Genomic DNA, 26,674 nt, shown 5'->3' on the forward strand with positions numbered 1-26,674 from the left:
CCAAGATTTACTATAAACACATTTGCTGAAACCATTTTCATTTTACAGCTGTATTTTTCTGTCTTCTTCTTTCAGATGGTCCTTTTATGAGTTGTCACACCAGATCATCTGCCTCCATCTCACCCAAACCCTAGCATCCTCCTCTGACACACCAACCCTCTGCATGCCATCCTTCACTACATCCATGAATCTTCTCTGTGGTCTTCCTCTTTTTCTCCAGCTTGGCAGCTCCATCTTCAACATCCTTTGTCCAATTTATCTGCTATCTCACCTCTGCACATGACCAAACTATATCGGCCTTGTCTCCAAACCTCTCAACCTGAGCTGTCCCTCTGATATACTCATTTCTAATCCTGTCCATCCTGGTCCTCTTTTTTGTCTTTTTTTGTTAGTGCCATTGCATTATAGCAAGTTTCACTACTGTCTTGCAAACCTTCCCTTTCACTCTTGCTGCCATCCTTCTGTCACAAATCACCCCTGACACTTGTCTCCACCCACTTCACCCCACCCGCACTTTCTTTCTCACCTCTCTTGTGCACTGTCTGTTGCACATGGTTGACCCCAAGTATGTAAACTCATCTACTTTCGCTTCTTCTACTCCTTGCAGCTTTACTGTTACATCTGTCTCCCTCTTTCACACACAAGTATTCTGTCTTGCTTCTCCTTACTTTTATTCTTCTTCTCTCCAGAGCATACCTCCACATCTCCAAACTCTCTTCCACCTGCTCCCTACTCTCACAACAGATCACAATGTTGTCTGTGAACATCACAGTCCACAATGAGCCTAAACTCATCTGTTAACCTGTCTGTCACCACTGCAAACAAGAAGGGGATTAGAGCCAATCCCTGATGTAATCCTATCCCCACCTTGAACCCATCTGTCACTCCGCACACCTGACCACTGTCTCGCTGTCCTCATGCATGTCAGTGTACTCCCAGTGCCAGTCATAAATATGGAGGGTTGTATCAGGAAGGGTATCTAGCGTAAAATCTTTGCCAAATCAAACATGTTGATCATTATTTTTCTATGATTGCATTAAAATGAAACTCAATAAGTTAATACTGCAAGTAAAAGTTAACAAGGGGAGTTTTTTACTTTAAATGTCAACTATTTTTGCACATCAAATGTGCAAAACTGTTAAAGGTGAGGCTGCAGTTGAGATCTTTTAGAAGCATTTCTCTTTCAGTTTCATTTATGTATCGCCAAATCATCACATATGTATGGCCAGGGCACTGCACATGCTGGGCCTAATATGCACAGTTATTATGCAATAAAACACAGCATTTTCCATTTAGCCAGCACTTATGCTTTAAGTTTAATAAATAGAAAAATCCATTGTCTGCAAGGAATACTCACAAATCATCCAGCAGAGGTCCCTGTATGCTCACCAACACAGTCTTGGTGCCTTTTACTTGATTCCGGCAGATGAGCCCCCAGACTAGGCCTATATTTTATTTCTGTTTTACTCACAGTTGCAAGTCAAGCACAGCAAGTCTTGTTTTGATGCTATATAAAACACGTGAGCCTCACGTGATATCCCAAACTCCTACGAGCACATTAAGATGTGTCTGTGCTGTTGTGTGAGCAGACAAAAGAGGAAACCCACCAGAAACACCAAGATGACAGTAATAACAGCATCAGCCTACACTATCAGATTAAAATTAAAACCTGAACAGAGCTGCAGCCGAGCAATAAAAAATTTACTTCCCCGCTTTTGATGAGAGTAAAATTTTACCGTGTCAGATCAATAAGTCATGCTTTCTCTGATCTTTAAAGCATAACATTATGAGTCTAGACAAGGACTATATATAGAGAGTTGACCTTGGGGTTTACAGGGTGACATCTGAGGGTGACTGTTTTCACTGTGGAGAGCTGCAGAGTGTCTATGAATCTGAAAATCATAGGCCATAAACTACATATAAAAATCTAGATGTGTTCTAAAGTTGCTGCATAAAGTGAGAGGATTATCTAACAGGAACCTTGCCCTGCCTGGCTGCAATGACTGTGCTCTTCATTATGGTCTCTCATTGCATATGCTGAACAAAGTTTTGCATTTCAGGGATGAATGAAGAACATGTTCATTGCATTGACCTTCTCTACAATGTTATTACACACAGACATGCTGTTTAGGTAAATACATTACTGTTAAGTCTTTAGAGTTTTTTCTATCATTGCAGGCCTGTAAAAGCACTTTAGAGGTGACCTGGCTGTCTCTTTTATTGGCTCACTACCAAGCCCGTCATGTGACTGCGCTGCAGACCTATCTCCCAGTATGGTAACCTTCCCCTGCTAAAATTAGAGGGCCCTCTGCTGAGACATTGTGGAATGTGTCAGTCCTATACCCATTCTGCAGATAATTTAGGATCTCAATAATTTTTCACAATGAGTGTGTCATTGTCATGTCTGCTTTAAATCCTGTTTGATTTGTGATAAATGTTGTCAAATAACAATTATCAAGGCAAATCTGTCAGGGTAGAGCTTATTTGAAGCATTGTGTATCTGCATCATTGTGATTTTTGTAAGGATGTATTACTGTTGCTTTAATACCACATAGATTTAATTTATTAGTTCTTTATTATGATTATTATGACACTACTTTGGTGTCATAATATGCTTGTTTATTTTAATAGGTTTCCTCTCCTCATATTAATCTATGATCATGCATAATAAATTACAGGCCCACATTAAATAGATTTTAATGATCTTGGGTGTTTGTAAAGACACATATCGTCAGATAGGCTACATGCACAGTGTTATAAATTAATATTACAACAAATATTATTTCTACAATGATCATCACAGGAAATTAGTTTATAACAACAGTAAAAACTTCATGACTCCGTATATAACCCTGAAGACATTATCTGGGATTTTGATTTTTACAAAAACCAAACCCCCCCCCCCCCCCCCCCCTCCCGCATAAACTCACCATCTGGGCATAACAAATGATCATGAATAGATGATGTTTTGGTGGATTGAATGGACCTCAAAATATGTATGCCAGGTGTCAGTTGCCCTTGATGGTATTTTATGGATTAACACATAAGACTACAGACAGTGACCTTTGTGTATATTACCCTGTTATGACGCTGGGAGTTCACCTTCCTCTGGTCGGGGTTATACGTTCTGTATGAGCCTCTGGCGTTTAACCGGCGTTTTGTGTCGGTCCCTGTATGTGTGACTCTGACGTAGCACTCAGCATGTCCCGCCGGGGAGGGGGTGAAGGGCGGTGCTGCTGCCGAGTATATTGCAGCGAACCTCGGAGCGTGTGCCCCCCTCTTTACCTCTGCGTTTCGTCGAGCGTTCACCGCAAAGTGTTTTCGGGCCCGGGAAGACATGGCTGGATACCTGAAAGTCCTCAGCTCTCTTTCGAGGTCTGCTGGAGCAGCTTTTTCGAGAAACCCCGCGGTGCTTGCGCCAGCTGCAAATTGCCAGACTTTGCAACAAAGAAACTGTGAGTGGGAAGAGATAAACGGTTCGCCACGAGCATCATTATGTTGACCGTTAACCGCAGCTTGACCTCGCTATGTGTAACCGTTGCCTTTTAAAAACTTAGCTCGGGATGCATTTAGGTGAGCTAATGTAATGTCAGGGTATGTAGAGAAAGCGGACATCTGGTCAGCCTCTCGAAGCCGGTGGCCCTAAAGGAGCTAATGTAGCCGTGCTAGCCGACTTGCTGCTAGCCAACTAGGATGCTTTGATGGTTTTCTGAGGTCGGGACACCGATGCTCAAAACGCCTACTGCTGTTAAATGTCTGTTAATATATTTGCCTCAGCAGAGGCTGTTAAATGACAAAATGTAAAGGTCGAAAAAGATGAGGGCAAAGACAGCAACCGCCTGAGCCGGGGAAAAGCCGTCTTTGTCTCCCTCATTCAAACTTCGAGGAACCGTCGAGCGCAGTGTGAAGATATGCGGACACAAATGAATTAAATCGTTCATAACCTTGAATCTCATAAAAGACAGAAATAACCTGGCAGGTTTACATGCCGTTTCCCCCCAACTAGAATATGTGAATTCATAAGAAAGTAGCGGTGCGCTGCAAGAACTGGCAACGGATGAATTAAATGGATCTTCCGTTTTAGCTGTTTTTTGACTGCTCATCTCCGGGGTGAAAAATAAAATGATTGTGAGACTAACCCGAGAAAAATATATTTCCAAGACCAAACTGATGAGCTGCTCATCAGCCGTGAGACCATTAGTGCAGGAATGACTTGGGCCGTGGGGTGAAACTTTTCCCAAGGTCAGTTACCGCATACGAGTCTCTACTATAGGGAGCAATGGCTGCCGCCGCTTCTTCCTTGGCTCGGTCTGTCCTACAATATGCTTCTCATTTTGGTTGCATCCACGCTGCTGCTCATAATTACCACTTCTCACCCTGCTATTTAGACCTTAAAACACTGTGCGGTTTGTTACTTTTATGTTAGCTTTAAATGTTAACAAATAAGACTCTTTAAAAACAAATAAAAAGGGAGAGTAGGCTCAATCGGCTGTTTTGCGATTCAGAGGGGGATCCAGTTTTATGACGTGCGCTCTGCAGCCATCCCAGATTAAATGTAGCTGAAATTATAAGCTATAAACGTTAGTGCTTTAAATGCATGTCTCCCTAAAACTAGCACGACACAGCTACTGTTTATAAAACAGTGGGTCAGTTGAAGGGCACTATGGCTCAGATGTAACTGAATCACCAGCATGTCCTTAGACATTCACAGTGCACCGTTTTAATTGTGGTGAATGATCATATGCCCAGGACTGCTTAGGCAAGATAAAACAATTGGTACAGCACAGTGGAGGCGTAATGCTCTTAAACACAAGTTATCCTGAGGATACTTAAAGTGATCGCAGGATTTGATAACACATCCACGTGTGAGAGCCCTATCAGGCGCTGTTGAATCGTGTTTAGGGTTTGCCAGCCTTTCCCGAGGTGTAAACCTGCGTGCCAGATTAAAAGTGGAAGATTGACAGTGTTGATTGCTTTCTTTTGTTGCAGTCGCATGTTGCATTGTGTTCAGTACCACCTCTTTGCTGTTGTTACAGGCCCCTTTAAATTTAACAGTGCTTGTAAAATCGACCCAACATGTTGTTAAACTTGATTTGGATTTCAATGTGGCCATCAATTTGTAACTTTAATTTGTAAACTTCAAAGCTTTGCTTGCCCATTTTGACTGTGATTGAAAAGTTAACTAACTGAGCCTCAGACTGCAGCCTTTCTGTAGCTTAGCTTTAGCTCTTTGTTTACCTCGTAAATGCCTTTCCTGGTATAGGATTAAAACTTGATGTGGGCTAAGGCTTGCACCCTTGTGTTGAAAGCTAACCAGGCAGGACACCTAATCAATGGTTATTCTGTTCATCTTGTTAAGACACACATCATTTTGGATTGTCCTTGACTCCTTGACCTTAATTTCCTCAGGGCACTTCACGTTCAGTTTTAAAATTAGTAACGTGCTAAAAACAGGGTCTTTAAAACCACTAAATACTCAAGTCCTGCACCGGAGGCTAGGGCAGGTTATTAGCCTTGTCTACTTTCCCTTATTGACTTTGAACCAGGAGGCATTCACAGTTTAAGGATTTTAAACTTCCTGTAGGGAAATTCTTCTATAACTGATTGACTTAAGGTGACATTCAAGGTGATAAAATTCTTTGACTTGAAGAAGGGTAAATAAAAAGCACTTAGGACAGGAATGGCACATTTTTGACAATACTGAAGCCTTCTCAAATGCAGAAGATAGCTGATTATTCTTTATTTTACATATATATTTTTTATGTTTTATGCACGCTCTTATTTTAAATTGAGACCGAAGACCCGTGCTCTTGTGCGATCTTTCCAATTATTGTTGTCTCAGTTGCATATTTCTTGTAGCGCTTGGCTTGGACTTAAGCTGCAAGTGGTTGAACAAATCCTGCCGCTCTATCCCCGATGCCTGTGCGAGTGATGTGGCTTGCAGGCCCACATGATTGTTTCAGCTCGCCCTTCAGCCTCCAATTTGTTGATACGCTCAGTAGTTACATAACCTACTCAGCTCTCTCCTGGGCTCCCTTCCCCCCTGCATTATCATAGTAAAGTCCTGATTTTGCAGATTTAGGTTGAATGAGTCAAAAAATTATGCCAGACAGTAGTTGTTAATGACTTACCCATGATGCAATGCTGCAGTGACTAGAGCAGATAGAGAAGGACAAAGTCTGTTACAGAATTGATTTTAAAATAATTATATCTTTCCAATGAGGTGGTAAATCTGCCCTCAGTTTTTGTCATGTAGTAATATTGGCTGTAATGGTGATATTTGGAGAGCCAGTACCCTATTTAATGCAATGTGAGTACAAATAGAAGGAAGTAATGATTATTTTAATTAATAGTAAGTCAGCTGATTATAGTCTGTTGTCTTGCTCATAAAATTGCAAGAAAATGGTTAAAAGAAATACCTAAAGCCAAACATTAAGCATTCAGATTGCTTGACTGTCCAGTCAGCACCCCTAAAATAATCTGTTTGTCTCTCACATAGAAAAGTAGCAGTAGCTTGTTTGTTTTGTCACCAGACTAATTGTTTCATCTTAAATCACCATAAAAGTCATTTTCATGCATGAGGAAAACAGAACTTGGAAATCCATAAAAAGCTTTTCTGTTTGCTTTAGCATTATATTCAGCCTGTTGTTGGGAAGTAACTTAAGTAATGTTGATGGATTCATTTTAAAATAAACCTGCTGACAAAGTGATCATCGTAGTTTCCTTTGTTACTTGCCAAAATTATACACATTTCTTTCTCCAGTTTCCAGATTAAGGAGTATGTTATACAGTCACATGACGGAGCCCAAGCAACAGCGAGTTAGCAGAAAATAATCAGTTTTTCACCCTCCTGTCACAGATATTGCATTTTTTTTTGTCTCTCTCTGTGTAACATGCTATTGTGTAACATAGCTGTAACATAAAGGTCACAAGTGTTCTTCCTTCAAAGTTATTTTCAGTGCGTGGTCGCTATGTTTCTGTAGTCAGCAGGGCCCATGGGATAAGAGTAGAGGCTGTTTTGACAGGTGCTGCCATAGCGCCAAAGTCCCAGCTATGTCAGATGTCTTCAAACTCAGACTAATACTTGATTTTTAAATGAATGTAATATCTTGTACTTTTATAAATGTTGGTCATATAATGTTTCCACAGGACAACCTGTGTTTACTTGCGTTACTCTGATGGCAGTGGAAGAGCACAAACTTGGCTTGGGAAATTTGAGTCATTTGATCCTCTGCACCTCCCCCTGTACTTTCCTATTCCCTGAAATGTTCCTGCTGGCAGGACTCACACTGAGCAAACTGAGAGGAGATATGATTAAAGATACTCATCCATGGGCGCTGGGGTGGCTCAGAGGTTGAGCAGGCAACCGCATACATATGCCGCATAGTGGTGCGGGCAGCACAGGTTCAAGTCCCGGCCTGTTGCTATCTCCTGTGTGTCTTCCCCCTGTATGTCTCCTCCCAATTTCCTGTCACTCTCCACTGTTAATAAAGCTGCTGTGGCCAAAAAAAAAAAAAAGATGCTTATCCATATAGTCCTGGTGGAAAGAGAACAAGTTAGGAGATAGTTTTAAAAAATTAAGCAGATTGTTTTCTACTGAAGTTTGTTTTCTACTGAAGTTTGGTATGAAGTGTGCAACATTCAGTCTGAGGTTTTTTTCCACCAGAATAATGCCAGTTGTTTTTTGGCACTCTGAAAACTCAGGTTCATTAATGTTTGTTCTTTTTTTATCCTTTAACATAGCATACCAAATTAAAATAAGAAAAAAATAGATATGATGTCCTTCCAGATCCAGGGATTCGCTTCATGCATGTTATGGATGGAAATTTCAGCTATGGTTGATGTATGAAATCTCAGACTGCTCTTATTACAAGTGTGCTTCTCTGGATGCAAACTAAGTAGAAATATCCTTGGGTCCAGTGAAATTGATTTCAGCTTTTTGTAGCTTTTAAATACATTCAAGATTAAATGTTAAATCATTTAAAAGATTAAATGTTTGTCTGACCAGATGGTTTTAGTCCTCTTGAGTATAATTAATTTCTTTTTTCCCCAATTAGAGCATTTTCCTTTGTTTATGATTGGCACTCAACAGTCTTAACAGTTTTTATCATTTTTATTTTTTTTTTAACTTAAACCATGTGTGTTTTTAATGTTTGACAGATGCCGACAGACGCATCAAAGTGGCAAATCCAGTGGTGGAGATGGACGGAGACGAGATGACCAGGATCATCTGGGAGTTCATTAAAGAGAAGGTGATAAAGTAGTATTAAGGTCGAAGGGGGGAATACTCTGATTCCATGCTGTCTGACTGTTTTCATACTCAGCCTGGCAGGTGGATGTGTGGGAAGGGTCATGTACAGGATTATGTGTGTATGTTGGGGAGGGGCTTTGGTAATTCAGTGGCTGATTGCCTCTGGAGAGAGCAGATGTTGTTGGCTCAGGAAGAAAACGCAGAATAGCATGAAGTTCAATCACTGAGTGGTTTTGACAGCTGATGAGCTGTTTTGTCTTGTTAACAGTCGGTGATCCCAAGGTGCATTTTATGGGGGTTTTTAGGTACACTCAAAGGAAAATGTGGCATTTAATTACTCCCTAAACTCATGCAAATAAAAACTCGGGTCTTTGTGGTACAGGCTAACTGTAAATGCTATTGAAGAAACATCTTTAGTACAGAGCATTTCTGGCTGTTTGCTCAACACTCTTTGTCACGTTGTTATTTTAAGATTTTGATGGGGTGCTTTGAATGCTGAATATGACAGTTAACTAGCTGTTGTGTCCAATCAATAACAATTCTTTTCATAATTTTTACTGGATTTTTACAGAAATGCGCACCTGGATTGCAAAACCTGGCTTACTTCTACTTAGTTTTACTGGGTTTGTGTAGCCAAAGTGATGGATATTTGCTCAATTGAATGGTAGTGCTCACAAACAAACCTCATCTCACCTTGCCATATAAGTGCAGTCAGTCACACTGAACCTCCCCTTCTCCACAGCAGCCTAGATTGTCAGCTGTAGTTGATGTTAACTGCAGGAATGGTTTACCTGACATTGGATGTAAGTTATGATTTAGATTTATGTCACTGGATATTGTTTATCTTGTTAATCTAACCAGAATCTCACTTTTTTCTCTTTTTTTTTGGCCACTGTCCTTGAAGGGTAACCACAGCAATCCTGAAACTGACTCAGAGATTGATGTTTGTTGGCAAACACTAGCTAATTAGCCCTCACCTTTGAGCTGATAGTACCACTCACCTTCAATAAAGCAGCACGACTGACCATCTAAGTTTAAAATTCCTATAACTATATGTACCTCTGCACACTTTATCCCAGTGGCAGTGAAAGAGAAGGGATTTTCCAAGATGTGAAAACATAACCAAAGTTGGAAATTAGTGCTGATTACAGTTTCCCACAATGTGCAGTTTGTCCACACATTTTTCTTCTTTGAGAGGTGATCTAACTATTCATGGCTTAAGACCAATGGAAAGTTTACAGAATTGTGCTATAGTTCTGGGGAGATTCCACTATTGGCTGGTATGTTGAAACAACGTTTTGCCCTCCAGAACCATGTGCTGGTCACATGACAGAAAACTGTTGGTGGTGAAGTCAGACATTTTTTAAAGGTACAATGTGTAAAATATCACCGTTAAATGTCAGTAGATTGCAGTCAACTGAATTCTGTTTTGTTACCCTTATTCAAGTGAATAATCTTAGCTATGGTGGCCACTGTAGGACAAACAACTGTTGTTCTTCTATAGCGAGTGCAGGCTGTCAGTCCGATGTTTAACTCAGCTGTCAATATGCCAGGTGCTCATGTCTATTTATTCTGGATGAGGCTGTAAAACTTTGTGAAAGGAGTCCAATATGAGTCAGTGAAGCTCACTTCAGTCCAATGACAGTGATACTGAGGTGAGTTGTTGAGGATATCCTGCTGTTTTTGCCACTGTTAGCTCCTGTTAGCTGGTGCTAGTGAAACTTGATTTGAAGTGTATCATTGTTGGACTCGAACACTTAATGTTCAGATGTTGTTCTGTCTGCGTACCTGTTTTTAGGTGTGCATTGTTGGTGCTAATGCTCTTTCTTTCTTTCTTTTTAAATTATTTCTGGTCCTTTAGCTCATCCTGACCAATGTTGATGTTGAGCTGAAATACTTCGACCTGGGTCTGCCGTACCGCGACCAAACTGATGACCAGGTCACCATCGACTCCGCCCTGGCTACCAAGAAATACAGCGTTGCCGTTAAGTGTGCCACCATCACACCTGACGAAGCCAGAGTTGAAGGTCTTATTGAATCTTTGTCTATTATTAACTTCTAGTTTCAAAGCAGTAGACATAACATTTCCATTCTGCCACAATGATTTTTATGTTCACCACCAAATATTTTTAACGGTGTTTGTCATTGTGTGTTCACATGCATGCCTCTAAACTGGTTAAACATTAATAAAGCTACACATTAGACATGCACTAACTTTATGGTTGCATAGTTGAGATAACCTCAGTGTCTACAGTTCAGATTCTAGAAATCTTGTTACGTATTGCAATCCTCTCTCTTGGCCCCTTTTCCATTTTCCTGTGTAGACTTTCAAATGTGGCTAAAATGTATACAATTTAGAAAGTGGCAATTTTGGGCTTAGTAGAAGTAGAGCAAAAAAACAATGTGAAAAGGCATATGATCATCATCAGTCTGTCCAGTAAGCAAGCCTGATTAGACAATTTGCATTACACTGTTTAATAAGGCATGATAATTGATGAATTTTAAAACAGCTGAATTATTAAAACCTTCCTTTCACAGGGAGCAGATTGCTTTGAAAAAAGCATTAACAAAGTAAAATGTCAAGCATCTCCTGTTACACTTTGTGTGCTTTTTACATTTTAATTTTACAGGGTTTAAAATTGAAAAAAAAAATCAGGCCACAAATCAAATTAAATGGGTTATTAATACACAAATGTTTCCCACAAGTATCCTTACTTGTAAATACAATTAGCAACACCTGTCTTTCCATATGAATGCAGCTTTTGTTTTTTAACCTGGAAAGCTAAAATGTTGTTCACTAACATTGCACTCGCACAGTGCATGCAGAGTGATTGATTGTTTTGTTTGTACTATAATTTTGATGTTTGTTTTTTACATGTAGAGTTTGGCCTGAAGAAGATGTGGAAAAGCCCCAATGGAACCATCAGGAACATCCTGGGTGGCACCGTCTTCCGTGAGCCAATCATCTGCAAGAACATTCCCCGGCTTGTTCCTGGCTGGACACAGCCCATTACCATTGGCAGACATGCTTTCGGTGATCAGGTGAGTCATGTTAAAAATGCTGAAAGAAAATGTAGCAATTTTTTTTTTCACTTTGTGACCAAAAGTACCAAATGTTTTAAAGTCAATTAAACTTCCTGTGTTTCTTCTACAGTACAGAGCAACAGACTTTGTTGTCAACCAGCCTGGCAAATTCAAGATTGTCTTCTCACCAGCTGACGGCAGCAAAAACAAGGAATGGGAGGTCTTTGACTTTCCTGCAGGGGGCTGTGGAATGGGCATGTACAACACAGATGAGGTGAGCAGATGCTTCTACTTAAAGGAAAGGATACATTTTATATTTTTGTTGTTTAAATCACTAGAAAAAGAACAACAATACTGTAGTCAGCTTGTCTGTTCGAGCTCATATTTATTTCTACCTGTTTTCTTCTGCTGGTTAATATTTACAGTAGTTATACTGTGTTATATTAAAAAGTCAAAATAAGCAACACTTCCTGTATTTATATTGATAAATGACCCAGCTAACTCATGCCACAGTGTGGCTCAGTGATCAAGAAGAAGTAACTGTAACAGCTCAAATATTCAACTAGTGCAAAAAGATAAACCTTTTTTTTTTTATGAATAAGGTAACTGTCTTATTGAATTCCTGTTTGTTAATAAAAGATTTTTGGTGAAGTCCAGTGGCTCCCAAACGGTGTTCCCCGGGATTGTGTATGACATACATACAACTAAACTGTGCAAGAAAAAAGTATGGACTAAGATTCAAAAATATGTTATTTCATGCTATGCGCTATTGTTTGTTTCATTATGTTGCAAACTACACAGCTTATGGCAATATTTTTTTCATCATTTGGTTGATAGCTTGCAATCTTACACAGTACTACATGGGTTCACTCATCTGTAGTGGCAGAAATTTGAATACCAGCATGGCTGGTTAAGGTGAGACAGATCTGGGTAGGCCCGAACAGGAGAACGACCAGCCAAGACAAATGGAGCATGTTCCTAGAGGCTACGTCTGAACACAGATGTGGTTTGATTACGAAAAGTATTATACAGACCAGAAGACTGTACTTTGCAAATGATTCTGCTCACCAGTCCCCACTGCAGCCTCAAAACCAACAAACATCTTCTACCTACGCAAGAACCGTGTGGAAAAAAGTACAGAGAAAGATTACAAATGAAAAGCAGAGAAGAACCATCAGGAGCTCAAAATAAACCCTAGAGTCAAATGTTAGAATTGGTGCTGCAGCTAAAATTTGAAAGTACAATATTTACTTTCAGTATTTTATATAGCAGTATTTTATGTTGGGCCTGTTTTGTATTTGAAAGCATTTTATATTACATTAATATATTATATTTCATAAGTTTACATTCTTAAATATTTGCCCTGAAGTTCCAAATAAATGGACACAAACATAAATGGCAACTGTTCATTTCTGAGTATATAATTCAAAATGTAAACAAGAAATAGTCCTTTCCATTTGCAGAAAATTCACTATATCGTGATATAGATCGGGATATGAAATACTTTATATCGGGGTATGAAGTTTTGGTCATATCATTTAAATTTAGTATGTTAGTATATACACATCAAATGGTCTGATAGATAGTGAGGAGGTAAAATGAATTGCTTTCCTGTGTGAAGCAAATTACAACTGACTAATGGGTGTCATGCTTGGCCCAGATGTTGCAAATAAGGCATCAAAAGTGCCTCCATCTAACAATTATTAATGAAAAAAAGAGTTGACAGTATTTCAGATTATGGGTGGGCAATATAGCCTCAATTATATAATGATATTTCAAGAAAATTTGTGATAATATTTCTGATGCTACAGAAAAAAAAATTTAAACGACATTTGGCTAATGCTTGCTGGCAGCAGCATTTAGAAATGTAAGTAAATGAAGGGCATTTCCATCCTCCTTTTCCAAAGAGCCACTATTATTGATGACACATTACCCAATTAGAAGTGTGAATCTTTTGAAACAAGGTGGCAGCAGAAGCATTATAGTGCAATAGTAGTGACACAGCACAAGTCAAATGTAAGCACAAAAGCGGCCTAGGTACAGTTTTCCCTGGAAATTTCAAGCAGTCGTTTAGCATGACTACTTTAGCTTAACAATAACTAAAGTACTCCATGCTGGAACTCTTCAGGAGCAGCACAGTACTGTCACCTAATATAATTCCAAGCCTGATTGTACTCCATGGTGTGTTTTTGCCTCAAGTGGTGAAACTTTGTCTTGCATATTTTGCAAAGTACTGCACTTTGTTAGAGGTTGTTCAAATAGTTCCCTTCTCAGGTACTCAATTGTCATCAGAGGCTAAATCGTGGTTCCCGCTGTCAGACATGCCTGGGCTTGTCTTGTTGTGCACAATAACAATGATACTGCAATATGACACTTTCATATCACGTAATATATATATACATATATTTTTCAGATAGCATGTAAGCAAATGTGAACAAAGGTCTGCCTTACGATTTTACTTGCCCTTTGGTGTGGCTTGCGTATGAAATGTTTAAAAATGTTGCAGGCTTCAAATATCTTTCTTTTCATTGGTTTCCAAAAAAATATTCATTTAGTGTCAGCAATTGTTTGATTGTTGGCTGTTTTCTCTGTGTTATTGTAGGGTCTTTACCTTTCAGTACAAAGCACCTTGAGGCAACTACTGTTGTGATTTGGCACTAAATAAATGAAACTGATTTGGATTGAACTGTATAGTGCAACGTCCAGATCATATTACATTTGCTTAATTCTTGCCCAGGTTTCCAAGGTACTTTGTAAAATGCACAGAGCAGTCACTGCAGTACCGCTTTTCAACTCTCTTTGCTACTGTTTTGTTTGCCTTCATCAGCACAGGTCTGTTTGATTTTACAACATCAGAGGTCAGCTGATGACTTTCAACTTGACAAGGGGAAGGTTGTTAGCCCCTGTTCGACTGATAAAGCCTACAGCAGTCATGAACTGTTTGTTTCTTTATTCCCTTCATCAGTCTATTACAGGCTTTGCACACAGCTGCTTCCAGTACGCTATTGCCAAGAAGTGGCCCCTGTACATGAGCACAAAGAACACAATTCTTAAAGCCTATGATGGCAGATTTAAAGACATCTTCCAGGATATCTTTGAAAAGTGAGTGTCTGTCTTTGTTATTGTAGTTTTGTGTGCATTTTTTGAACTGTCATTAGCAAAGTAAAATGATAAATAAATGTAAAATGAAATGAAATTAATTTTTTAAAATTCATTTTTAGTGCAACATTACAGCCACTTTATCACTTTCACTTGAATGTTTTCTTTTGTTTTTTTTTTAAAGTAAAGATGCATTAGTTTATTGTGTTTGCGCCTCCTGCAGGAATTACAAGCCAGAGTTTGATAAACTGAAGATCTGGTATGAGCACAGGCTTATCGACGATATGGTCGCCCAAGTGTTGAAGTCTTCGGGAGCCTTTGTGTGGGCTTGCAAGAATTATGATGGAGATGTTCAGTCCGACATCCTCGCACAGGGTAAGATTTTTGGAAAATGTCACTGTTATAAAATAGCATAACAGATGCTTGTGAGTTTTTGGTTTGAAGTGGATTGCACTGAAGAATTGTTTTTTCTGTTTAAGGCTTTGGGTCTCTGGGACTCATGACATCAGTTCTTATCTGTCCTGATGGCAAAACTATTGAGGCTGAGGCAGCTCACGGCACTGTGACCAGGCACTATCGCGAGCACCAGAAGGTTAGTAACCATTAGTCCTATGGCTCTGTATGGGGAAACATTTAAAGTGGGAAATGAAACAGGAGCTATGTAAAGCTCAAGTATGTGCTTGCATACACACTGTATAATCTATGGAGCTATACTGCCATCGGGTGGTGAAAAATGAGTAGGACAATTATTCACACATGGTCAAATGCAGTAAATATTTGATGCTGGACTCTATATGTTTAGTAGGTTATTATGCCCACATTGTTCTCATCTCTGCTTTCAGGGTAGGCCAACCAGCACTAACCCCATTGCCAGCATCTTTGCCTGGACCCGAGGCCTGGAGCACAGAGGCAAACTTGATGGCAACCCTGACCTTATAAAGTAAGAAAAGTTGAATATTTCTGTGAACACACTGGTACTAATGTAAAATGTGTCATTCATTTATTTATTTTTATTAATGAATTAATTAATGTCTTTCATTTTCCACAGGTTCGCCCAGACGCTTGAGAAGGTGTGTGTTGAGACCGTTGAGAGTGGTACAATGACCAAGGACTTGGCAGGCTGCATCCACGGGCTGCCCAAGTAAGTTTATTTCCCTGTTGACACCTTAGTTTACAGTGTAGTGGCAGACTTACTGAAACCTCAATATATATTCAGTAACCACTTTCTTGGATAGATTTATGTTTTTGCTGCTATTCTTTTTTTGTGTGTTTCAACACACTGGAAATGCTAAACAGTGTATTTTACCATGCAGCATGTCCACTGCAAAACATGTTTAATATGTTCAGTTTAAACTGGTTTATCAGTCCATCAGCTGATAAAGGCTAACATCTCAGAGTCTAATGTGTGTTCAGTAATCTACTTGTTTTACCTTAGCATAGCCTTCTAATATTACAAGTTTGGCCCTATAGATGACTGAAATTAAATGCAGAATCAGTTGTGATGTTTTTGTGGTGCATCACCACAAAAACAAAACAAAGATAAAAGGTTTACTGTTACTCATCCATTTCATTTAGGATTGATGGTATAGTCTGGACGATTACCTACCCAAATAGTTGATCGACAAAAGTAATCTGCAGCCATTTTTTAAAATCAAAAATGTCAAATATATTGTAGCTTCATCACCTCAATGGAAGGACTTGCTGCTTTTGTTTTTATTATTGCATTAAACAATTTGAAGATATCATTTTGAGCTTTGAGAAGTAGTGGCACCCATTTTTCACCATTGGCTGATATTTCATAAAAGAAATTCAGAAAATAATTTGCAGATTAATCAGTCCTACAAAGAGTCATCAGTTTTTGCCTCGATTTGAAGGATGCATCCATTCGGTCTGTGGTGCATCTTTATGTTTTGGGCCATTAAGCCTATAATGGCAGCCAGAAGATGAATGAGGTTTGATGCTATCACGTTAATCTTTAATTATAATCATGTTGATTTAACCTCCAGTGCTGGTCTGAACCACTGACCCAAGACAGTGTATAATTTGCCCTGATTCTGACCTGTACTTTCTGTAAACTTGTCCTCATCTGCCAGTTTTCATTATTATATATTTTTCAGCAAGTTATAAAAAAAAAAAAGAACAATTTCAATTTAACTTTCAAGGCTGGCAAAAAGCAAGATTTTTTTTTATTGCTTTTAATGCTGATCAGGGGAACGTTAAGTGTGTTTTAATTGAGTGAACCTTTCTGATTTGTAATGAACATGGGTGATGGAAAAGTAAACTACACAGATAATGCAGGATTTTTCCAAGTAAATCCACAAAAAAAAGATTTTTTTATTTTTTTTTGTAAAGATTTTCCAAGTGTTTACTTAAGAATGCTGTAGCCTTGCCATCTAGTTCCTCCGTGCGTTTGTGCATGTGTAGTGTATGTACTTGGCTCATTTGTCTGCTTGAACACATGTGTAGGCATTGAAGTTTTCTCATCTGCCAGTCACAGATGCTTCATGTAACACTGTTGTTTAAAAACTACGTGCAAAATTAAAGGGGAACAACCTTTGTAGTATTTACTCATAGCTTGTTTAATCTTGATAATATGTATCATGGAGTTTAATAATCCATTTGTAATTAACAAACAGCCGAAATTAATGCACTAATAACTAATAACCAACTTCCTGATTGTGTTGCTTCTTTTTTTTTTATGGTGTTTTCTAAAGTGTTGTGTTGAATTTTCTGATGTGCTCTGTCCTGTCTTTTCAGCGTCAAGCTGAACGAGCATTACGTCAATACTACAGACTTCCTCGACGCCATCAAGACAAATCTGGACAAAGCGCTCGGAAAGTGAAGGACTTGAAAGAACGATAAGCATGAAGATGGCAATGTCACTCTTCTGTTTTTGTACCTCATTTTTAACTTAAAAGGTCAATAAATCCACTTGCAATTTAATCAGAAGGAGGAAAATACAAAGTACTGTCTATAGGATTATGTAGTGTTCTATTAGGTTTTTAAATCGTTGAGAATTGTCCTTCCCACCTCATGCCTCCCTTACTGTCTGTCCCATTATTTGCAGGGTTTTATTTTTGTAATGTGAAGTAAAGTATTCAGTGCTATGTAAGGCCTTGGGCAAGACTGAAGCCTGTGTCACACACATTTGCCAATAAATCTTTTAAATCACTCTTGGTGTTTTGCGTTTCATACAAATGAGAGCTAAACCACTTTAAAGGTAAATAAATTTATTATCTTACAGTATTGCCTGGTACACAACATTGTACATACATTTCTATCAACATTATCTCCACACTAATGTCTAATACAGAAAGCCATTTAAGATGAGCATCTTTCTTGTGTCATCACTAAAATAGTGATGGAGTGAACACAGAAGCTAAAAAAAAAAAAAAAAACTCACGAAAAATGAGCATTTTTATATTAAATGCACTATATCAACATTGCAAATGGATACCTTATTTGCAGGTTACAAGTCTGAAAAGCTAAGCACTGGGAAACTGAATATATTGAGCATTTCCAAATCATTTTGCACAAGGTCCACGGCCTTGTCACATGTTGGGAGGTTGTCGTTCATCACTTGAGACCAGTGTACAGCATGATGGATGGCATGCTCTCGCAGGCACACTGGGGCACTTAATATTTCTGTCTGAGTTTTTTGGGGACAATTCTTGTTGAGATTCATCCATTTAAGAGAAAACAAAAAAAACAAAAAACACGCGCGCACACAACTGCAATACAAATGCAGGGTTTGCTTTTGAAAAATGCTGCAGTCTTGTGAAGGCTTGGATCAGGGAAAACTGTAAGGTTTACTGAAAGAGATGCTGCACCACAGTCTGTTCTGTGGTAATCTGAAAAGATCTACAGATGGGTGGGAGGGGAACCTGAATGTAATTTCTGGAGGTCTGTGATTGGACCCCAAGAAATTCAATGTCCCAGCTCAACACAACAACAAGGAAAATAATCCAGTGGCGCCAGTAGCTGCAAGATTTGATCCAATTCTTTGGTAAAAGGGATCCTACCATTAAAAAGAAGGGTAATTTTCTTTTCTTTTTATTAGCATCTTATAACATTCCACAGAAACAGTTACATTCATAGACTAGAGATCAATACAGGGTGACGCTCATTAATGCAGAAATGTAAAAAGTAGACACAGTGGTCCTCAGTGCAATGCACTGATTGCAGTACCAGCCAGCGTACTAGAGGTCTGATACATTCTGTACAATAATATACAATAAAACAGATTGCAAATCCAGTGGCGTTTCAGTCATTTTGCAGTTTATCACAGTTTAAATCAAAGTGAATCATTAACTTCTGCAACTTTATTAGCTTTGGCAAGTGAAATGAACAGCTACACCTGTTTCCCTCTGTAACCCATGAGTTTACCCCAGCAGAGAGAGAGAGAGAGAGAGAGAGAGAGAGAGAGAGCGCGACCGGGATTGTCTTGAATGAGGATGTGCAGTGTGACATTAACGTGCACCAATGGTTACAGCTGAGCTTGTGCTTTTCAAATTGGGCTCTGATGATGTAACTGTTGTTAAACAACTAACAACATATACAAATGTATATATATATATTTTTTAATCCTTTGCTCCTATTTTAGGCTGTCCATTTCCTTCAAATATATTTATCTGTATTTTTTTATGTTTTAGAGATGAAAAATATGTAATTAGGTTAAAAAAGTATACATTTTTTTTTTCTAGCATTATGAGTGATTCCAGTGCATACTCATGTGCAGTCTGCTAGGCTTCTTCACATCCAGGAAGAGGTGCCCAAGCACTATGACTTTTAACAGCAAAATTACAACAAAATTAAAAAAAACAAACAAAACAATCCTGTTTTCATTAGGTCACACCTATATTCAATTTGGGGTCAATTTTAATAATTCACGCAGTGCTGAAGCGTCCTGTACTCTTCCCATAGGTGCTGTAATACTCCATTTGAGACAGTTTGGAGATGTCTGGCGTGTTGTTGTTGTTGGCTCGGTTTTCTCGCTCGCTGAATTCAAAGCTCTCCTCTTCGTAGTCCTCCTGGCCTTCTGTCTCTTGGGGGGGTTCTGAAGAAGGGACAAAGGAGGATACAAATATGATTCCAGTTTCAAAACAATAACACACACACACACACACACACACACACACACACACACACACACACACACACACACACACACACACACACACACACAGCTCTTCCTAAAGACATATGGCCACATTTAGGACAGCCTGTAGATTGCCCCTCCTCAGTATCAGTCTCCACTGATAGAGACAGGCATGTCTAATCCAGGCACTGCTATATTTACTAAGCACATGAGGAGGGAGCGACAGAAACATCAAAATGCTTGAATACTAGATTACAGTACATGCTGAGTCAAAGTGCATTAGGGACAGACTGAGTGACAATAATGTGACATGAAGCCCTCCAAACACATAACCATCAACAAATTCAAATATCATCTGTTTCAAATCAAAGTTTAATTAAGGACAAGTCATGAAATTACTCACCGTGTCCATCTATTGTGGCATCCATGATGCCGTGTTTGACTTTCATGTGTCGGCTCAGGTTGCCCTTCAGGTTGAACTTGCTGGTGCAGTAAGGGCACTTGAAGGGCTTGCTGCCAGCGTGGAGATGCATGTGGCCGAGGAGGTTGTACATTCTGTTAAACGACTTTCCGCACACCTGAAAGACACGAGTGCAGTAGTCAGTACCTCTCCCTGTTTCATCACAGTGGGATCCAGTTAACCTAATGTAAGACCCAACTTGCTTTCTCCACCTTGCATTTGAAAGGCTTCACCGGCAGGTGGACAATCATATGCGTTTTCAGGGTCTGCTTCTGGACAAAGGTCTTGAAGCAGACGTGGCACTGGAAGGGCCTCACACTGGCGTGGATCAACATGTGTCTCTTCAGGTTGGCAGACAGGGTGAATTCTCTGGCACAGACATCACACTTGAATTCTTTCATACCCTGGGGACACAAGAAATGTTTGGGCCTTTTAATTAATTTGGCTAAATATATGGTCGGGAGGAAAATAAATAATGAGTCATGGAGAGAAAAATCACAAGGAGCTCACATGTGTGCCTGTTTGCTGCAATCGAGCATTTGTATTCTGGCTTTTGATCATACTCATGTAGATTATATTTCTCCCCACCCCCACTTGTTGTGTGACAAAGATGAAAAAGTCTGGCTATGGAAAGAATAAACTTTCTTTTAAAAAAAAGTTTTTAACCATGTTTTTGACTTTTATTTTTAATATTCAACACAGCATGTGCTATGAATAGAAGTTTTTTTTTTTTTTATTTAGAATAAAGTAGACTATACAATGAAATGGAGAGAAAGACTAGAGTGATTCATCAGACACAAAGGGAAGTAGCTTTGCGAATGACACACGACACAAAACACATGCAAGTGGGGGGTTGAGACACACAAAAAACTCAAGGCCTTTGAAGGCTATGTTTACAAAGCAACTGGTTTTGGAGAAAAGGATGGGATGCCATATACCCCCATTTTTTCCATGAGGATTCATACTGCAGACACTGAGTGAAAGAGTCTAAAATACTTCCCTTTTTACTCCTAAATCCCTTTTATGCCTATGTTGATAATTAAATTTTTCTGTTTTTAAATAGTGATGTGTTGCTGCATTGAACACATTAACTGGTAGACAAAGGCACATCATTCAGTTTCAGTACCTTAAGTGGGAAGGCATGCGCTGGCAGTACCTTGTGTGTGAGAGCGTGCTGTCTGAGATGGTGGATCTGGACAAACTCCATGCCGCACTCGGGGCAAACGTAAGGCCGCACGTTCTGGTGCTTCATCAAATGGTTCTGCAGCTGGCTGCGGTAGGCGAAGGACTTGTTGCACTCTGTGCACTGGTATGTCGTGGGTCCCTGATGGCTGGTCAGGTGACGCTTCAGGTGCGCATAGGTTGGAAACTCGAGACCACACTGGGTGCAGACATGGCACTGACCATTCTCATGTTTGTTCTCGTGGGTCCTCAGTTCACTAGGGTAGGCAAAGCCACGGCCACAGAAGCGACAGCTGTAGGGTTTCACGTCTGAATGTTGCAGCATGTGCCTCTTCAGGTGGCTCGTCTGTGTGAAGGCCTTCTCACAGACGGTACACTTGTGAGGTCGGGTTCCCTGGTGGGTGAGCAGGTGAGTCTGGAGGTGGCTTGGCTGCTTGAAAAGCTTTCCACAGTGTATACATTCATGGGGCTTAATTCCATTATGGCCCAAGATATGGGTTACCAGGTTATATTTGGATGTGTATGACTTCTCGCACATGCGGCACTTCCAGCGTTTCAAGCCTTCTCCGACGTCTACGCAGTAAGACTCATCGATCTGTACATTGATGTCCAGTCGGTCAATCTGCATTCGTCTTGCGAGACCTTCTGGGTCTGACCACAGCATGGCTTGGTTGTTCTCCTCATACTCTGTTGGCATTGCCATATCTGCGGACTCATAGGCCACCTCACTGGAATCATAATACCGATTCTCCACAGGACTGCTTGTTTCTCCAGTGGTCTTGAGATTAAGTGCCTCCTCTTCTTCTTCCTCTACTACTAACTCTTCTTCTTTCCTCTCTCTTTCCCTACCAGAGCTTTCATCGTGTTCAGCCTCTGGCTGTCCATCTGCTTGTGGCCTGGACGTATCTCTCACACATGAAGGACAGTTTCCACAAACTTGCTCCTCTTTCAGAGAACCTTGCTGGATGACTGGGTCCTCTGTCTTGCCAGGACTACGCCTGCTGTTCATGTGAATGCATGAAGGAGGGGTATCAGACTCAAGTCTTTCACCTTTAACCTGAGGCTGTGGACTGGGTACATTGTGCGGATGACCCTCTAATTCCCCATCAATCCTGGGCCTCTTGGTCCTCCCACGGGGCCCGGGCCGTCTTCTCTCACTGCAGTGGGGCTGTTGCTCTGGCTCCCCAGCAGGCTCAGCCAGGTAGTCCCCATTGGCTCCTATCAGCTGGTCAGCATACTCATACTCCACTGACTCCGGTGGAGGAGGAGGGCATTCTCTGGGCTCCCCTGTGTAAAAACCATTAGGAGCAATAGTGGCCCCAAATATTTCATTCTGGGAGATGAGGCCAAGAACGGCAGCCTGAGCCAGAGATAGCACGACCACAGGCTCCGTCTGTGTGCCCACATCCACTTGGCTCTCAGTCATCTTTGGGTATGTCCGCACCAAGCGGCCACTCTCCTCCTCCTGGAAGAAAACACACACAAACATACAACATAAACATAAATGAACAAAAATCAACTAAAAGCAAAACTGCATCCGTGTCTATGTGTGCTTTCTATTATCCGTTGTTACAAAACCTGTTGCACAATGTTTCCTCATATATTCTCACTTCCCCACTTGCAACCTTCCTATCAGTTCAAACGTGCCATTTTGATACAGCCGTAGAGTTCTTTTTTTTTTTTTTTAAGTTTCAGCATTTCAAACTGACCCCAGCAGGTATAGTCTTCTTCCCCAGGATTAAAGGAAAGTGTTAAAAGAAGGATTTTCAGTGTTACTCTGTGAAAGCTGCATTCGGACTACGCCTTGTGTCTTTGCTCTGAATCCAGAGAACATTAGATTGAGGAGATAAGACAGATCTGTGTTAGCACCCGGCTTCCTTCCTTGACAGCCTTTAGAATAACAAAGAACACAACAAGGGATGCAGGTCCAGCCAGGATGTTGACTTCCGTGGACTGTCCTCGGCACTTCCTGTGGGGTCCTGGGACAGCCTTGCTGACCAGAGTTAGCTCATCACTGGAGCTATCTGTTGCCATTCACAAAGGAGAAAAGCATCTCAACTCCATACTAAGAGACTCCTGCTGTAGCCAACTTTATAATGCCTGCCACACTGGGCTTCCTTAACAAGATGATATATGCCGGCAGGCAGTCTCATATCCATAACAGACATTCGATTGAGCTTAGAGCTCATTCTGTATTCTAGACCAATGCATGAGACTCGCTAACTTAATTGTATGGTTCGGATGTGTTTCAGACCCACATGCTCATGTTTATCCTTCCGCCTGTAAAAGCAGAACAGTGAAACTATGGGGAAGAAATTGTGGTATGACCAGAATTAGCCCTCTGTGGTAAAGGAGAAGCGAGTACTGCATGCCACTAGTTTCAGGTTATTTCTCAGCATGGATCCGACTAGTAGGAAAATCTATAGTGAGAAGCTCTGACCCCTGGTTTCTTTTCAGACAGCACTCTAGCCTTCACACTGCCATATAAATAAGAGCTGCTTCCTTTCCTGACACAATACTGAGAGAAAAGAAAAGAGTGGATGGAGAAAGGAAGAGGAGATAGAGAGCAGGAATAAAGGTGAATGTGTGAGTGTATGTGTATGTGTGTGTGTGCATATGTGTGTTGGGAGAGGGGAGTAGACCTGGATGCCCTGATAACCACGTCATTTATAATTACTGCTTTTAAAGTAGTCAGACAGAGACAGACTGTGTGTTTGTAAGAAAGAAAAGGAAAGAGACTGGGTGTGTATTTGAAAGCATGTGTGTGTGTGTGTGTGTGTGTGTGTGTGAGTGAGAGAAAAGAGGGAGGGAGGTATGAAGAGAAGGAGAAAGAGCTGTGGGCGGGGGAGGAGTGGAGGGAGGGAGACAGAGAGAGAAATGAGATGGAGGGGCTGAAAGATAAAGAAAGAGGGGAGGAGAGGGAGGGGAGGGAAGGGTAACGAGAGATTGAGTGAGCATGTGAGAGGAGGGAAGAGAGAAAGGAAAAGGATAGGGAGGGGGTGTGCGAGGGGGAGCCGGAGAAAGACAGAAAGACAGAGTGAGTGAGTGAGAGAGAAAGAGGGGAAGGAGGGGGAGCTGTAGAGAGAAGAAAAAGCACAGCAAAATGAAAGGCTGACAAAATGAAAGAGAAAAAGACAAATGACAAGTAGACAGAGAAGGTAGGGTAATAATTGCAAGAGTCCGTACTTTCACATTTAAAGTTGCAACTGAAAGACACCTAAGGACAAACAGTCAGAGCAGAAGCAGAAGCGTGCAGCATAGAGATAGAAACACAACTATTTTTTTAAAGGATGTTCCTACTGCAGTACTCATATGAATGTGGAAAAAAAAAAAGTAATCTTGCTTCCCCTGAAAACGCACAGACGGACAAGAGTGTAAACAGCTCACTAACAAACTGCAAAACAAGTAATCGCCACCTTCTCCCTTCTAATATCTTTCTGTATCTTTAGGTTACAAACTCACCACATTGTTCCTTGAGTGATGTTTAAGGTGTTTCAGGGATCTCATCCTTCAGGAGAAATGAGTGGAGTAAAAAAATCCACCTCCTATTTATATCTGTGGGAGAGTGGGGCGGTCCCACGGCTCATCCTCCTCCTACTGTTGCTGTTATCAGAACTGACTGTGCCTGCCCCCCCCCCCCCCCCCCAACAGCCCTCCACCCCACCACACACACACACACACACACACAGACACACAGACACACACACACACACACAGCATCACCCCATTTCTTTCTCTTCCTCCCACCCTCTCCTTCCCATCTCACTTCTCTTTCTCTCCTCTTTTCTCTTACAAACACACACACACACTCACACACACACACACACACACACACACACATCTTATCTCCCTTTCTCACTACATACAATTCAGCATGACCCTTCAACACACATTTCTGTTTAAGGCACCCAGAGACACAAGCTCTATCGTTTCTTGATCACACTTCATACTTTGCATTTCCTTCTTTTTTTTATGAGTATGTGCTCAAGCGCACAAACAATTATAAAATCTAATCAGTAGTTCCTCTGTGCATGCAGACAGATATATGTGAAAAGCACACACAGACATCTTTATAGATGTGTGCGTAAGTGTGCGCAGATAGAGGCATGCACACACTTTCACAACACACACAAAAAACACTCAGAGACACTATGGGTGGAGGTGTGTCTGTCAATGGCAAAACAGTCAGACAGATAATGTCTGAGAAATGTTAAAATTTTAACTTTCCAGAGATCGTGTAGTTTGCTGCCGTTATTTCTAGATTCAAGCTAATTAACTATTGAGACGGCCTGAAGTACACTGTCTGAGAAATTCTGAAGAAACAAACAAAAAAAAAGAGTGACAAAAGAAAAGAGAAGGAGAAAGAAAGGAGAGAAAAGCAGTTAGGAAAGAGGGAGGGAGGGAGACAGACGTGGGGGAGAAAGAATAAGGAAGAAAGAAGCAGAGGGAGGGGGAGTGAAGCTGAGAGAGGAGGAAGAGGGAGGGAGTGGTGGTGGAGGTGGGGGGGTGGGTGAAAGAGACAGAAAGAAAAAGGGAGAGAGGAAAGAGAGCTGGGGTGGGGGAGGGAAGGAGAGAATGCAGCAAAAAAAAGGAGGAAGAAGGGAAAGGAGAACTGGGGGGGTGGCTGGTGGTAGTGGGGGGAGGGGGGGGCAGGGGCATAAGAAAGGATGTGGCAAAAGAAAGAGAAAGAATAAAGAGAGAAAAGAAAGAGGGGAGGGGGAGTGGTGGAGAGGGGGTGGGGATGGGAAGAGAGATAGAGGGAGGGTTGAAAGAAAACGCAGTGAAAGAAAAGAGTGTGGGGGGTGGTGGTGGTGGTGTGCTGGAGGAAAGGAGAGAGAAAAAGAGAGAAGAAAAAGGGGGATGGTGGAGTGTGAAAATAAAAAAAGAAGAGTCCATCAGCAAGAGAAAAGAGAAGGGGGTGGGGGGTGTGGGGGGGGGGGGGGTGCAGAATGAAGGAGGAGAGGAGGTGGAGGAGGGTGTGGGTGGTTGGGTGTGGGGGGGGCGGGGGGGGGTGAGAGCAAAGGGAATGGAGAAAGGAAAGGAGATAGAGAGACAGAGAGAGTGAGGAAAAGGAAAAACAGCAAGGGAAGACATTAACTATTGAACTTCCAGATTTCTTTCAGGCTGTGTTGAGAAACAGTGCGGCAGAGTACCTGCGGGCTAAGTACAGGTTGTGTGCTTAAGTAGTCAGCACTAAAGATGATCCTGATAATTAGACAGGTATTCTATTATTCCAGTGCTTACCTTACCTTTTACTAGTAAACACGTGTGTGTGGAAAAAAAAAAAAAAGTGCATCTGAGACATGCATGTGTAGGTGCAGGCGAGTGCGACAAACACTGCATGGACACATGCCAATTGTGACTGTAAGACTGAGGACTGTGCATAAACATTTCCTACTAAATAACAGGAAAGGGCAAACCTTGAAAACCTTGATCAATCATCAGCAGCTGGGAGTGCTGCGAGAATGAGAAAGATAGAGAGAAAGGGGAGCGGAGGGGGAGGAGGGAAAGATAGGGAATGAGAGTGAGTGCGAGGGAAGGGGGGGAGAGAGAAAGAGAT

The 26,674-nt window shown here is 40.9% G+C and overlaps 2 protein-coding genes across 2 annotated transcripts; one reads left to right on the forward strand and one right to left on the reverse strand.

The window, feature by feature from the left end:
* The first annotated feature begins 3,239 nt into the window (after window positions 1–3,239).
* Window positions 3,240–17,546, forward strand: idh2 (isocitrate dehydrogenase (NADP(+)) 2). The gene is made up of 11 exons (XM_030730653.1): window positions 3,240–3,455; window positions 8,161–8,252; window positions 10,113–10,278; window positions 11,133–11,293; window positions 11,406–11,549; window positions 14,241–14,377; window positions 14,598–14,749; window positions 14,854–14,966; window positions 15,217–15,314; window positions 15,423–15,515; window positions 17,132–17,546. Exons 1-11 carry the CDS (start codon window positions 3,338–3,340, stop codon window positions 17,214–17,216), a joined length of 1,359 nt encoding a protein of 452 aa, XP_030586513.1. The 5' UTR covers window positions 3,240–3,337; the 3' UTR covers window positions 17,217–17,546.
* A 261-nt stretch (window positions 17,547–17,807) lies between these two features.
* znf710a (zinc finger protein 710a) lies at window positions 17,808–24,621 on the reverse strand. The gene is made up of 5 exons (XM_030730692.1): window positions 24,577–24,621; window positions 21,089–22,579; window positions 20,145–20,336; window positions 19,876–20,050; window positions 17,808–19,430 (listed from the first exon to the last, which is right to left on the reverse strand). Exons 1-5 carry the CDS (start codon window positions 24,619–24,621, stop codon window positions 19,261–19,263), a joined length of 2,073 nt encoding a protein of 690 aa, XP_030586552.1. The 3' UTR covers window positions 17,808–19,260.
* Window positions 24,622–26,674: the final 2,053 nt, after the last annotated feature.

The sequence above is a fragment of the Archocentrus centrarchus genome, chromosome 6 (genome assembly GCF_007364275.1).
Source record: "Archocentrus centrarchus isolate MPI-CPG fArcCen1 chromosome 6, fArcCen1, whole genome shotgun sequence".
Classification (NCBI taxonomy): domain Eukaryota; kingdom Metazoa; phylum Chordata; class Actinopteri; order Cichliformes; family Cichlidae; genus Archocentrus; species Archocentrus centrarchus.

Bases quoted from the DNA above. Each gene is read 5' to 3' on its own strand.
- idh2 (XM_030730653.1), top strand. From the start codon at position 3,338: ATGGCTGGATACCTGAAAGTCCTCAGCTCTCTTTCGAGGTCTGCTGGA. The intron at 14,378-14,597 runs GTGAGTGTCTGT...CGCCTCCTGCAG, and splicing joins TTCCAGGATATCTTTGAAAA to GAATTACAAGCCAGAGTTTG. The intron at 14,750-14,853 runs GTAAGATTTTTG...TTTCTGTTTAAG, and splicing joins GTCCGACATCCTCGCACAGG to GCTTTGGGTCTCTGGGACTC.
- znf710a (XM_030730692.1), bottom strand. From the start codon at position 24,621: ATGAGATCCCTGAAACACCTTAAACATCACTCAAGGAACAATGTG. The intron at 20,051-20,144 runs GTGGAGAAAGCA...CGTGTCTTTCAG, and splicing joins TGAAGCCTTTCAAATGCAAG to GTGTGCGGAAAGTCGTTTAA. The intron at 19,431-19,875 runs GTGAGTAATTTC...TCCCTTCTTCAG, and splicing joins TGCCACAATAGATGGACACG to AACCCCCCCAAGAGACAGAA.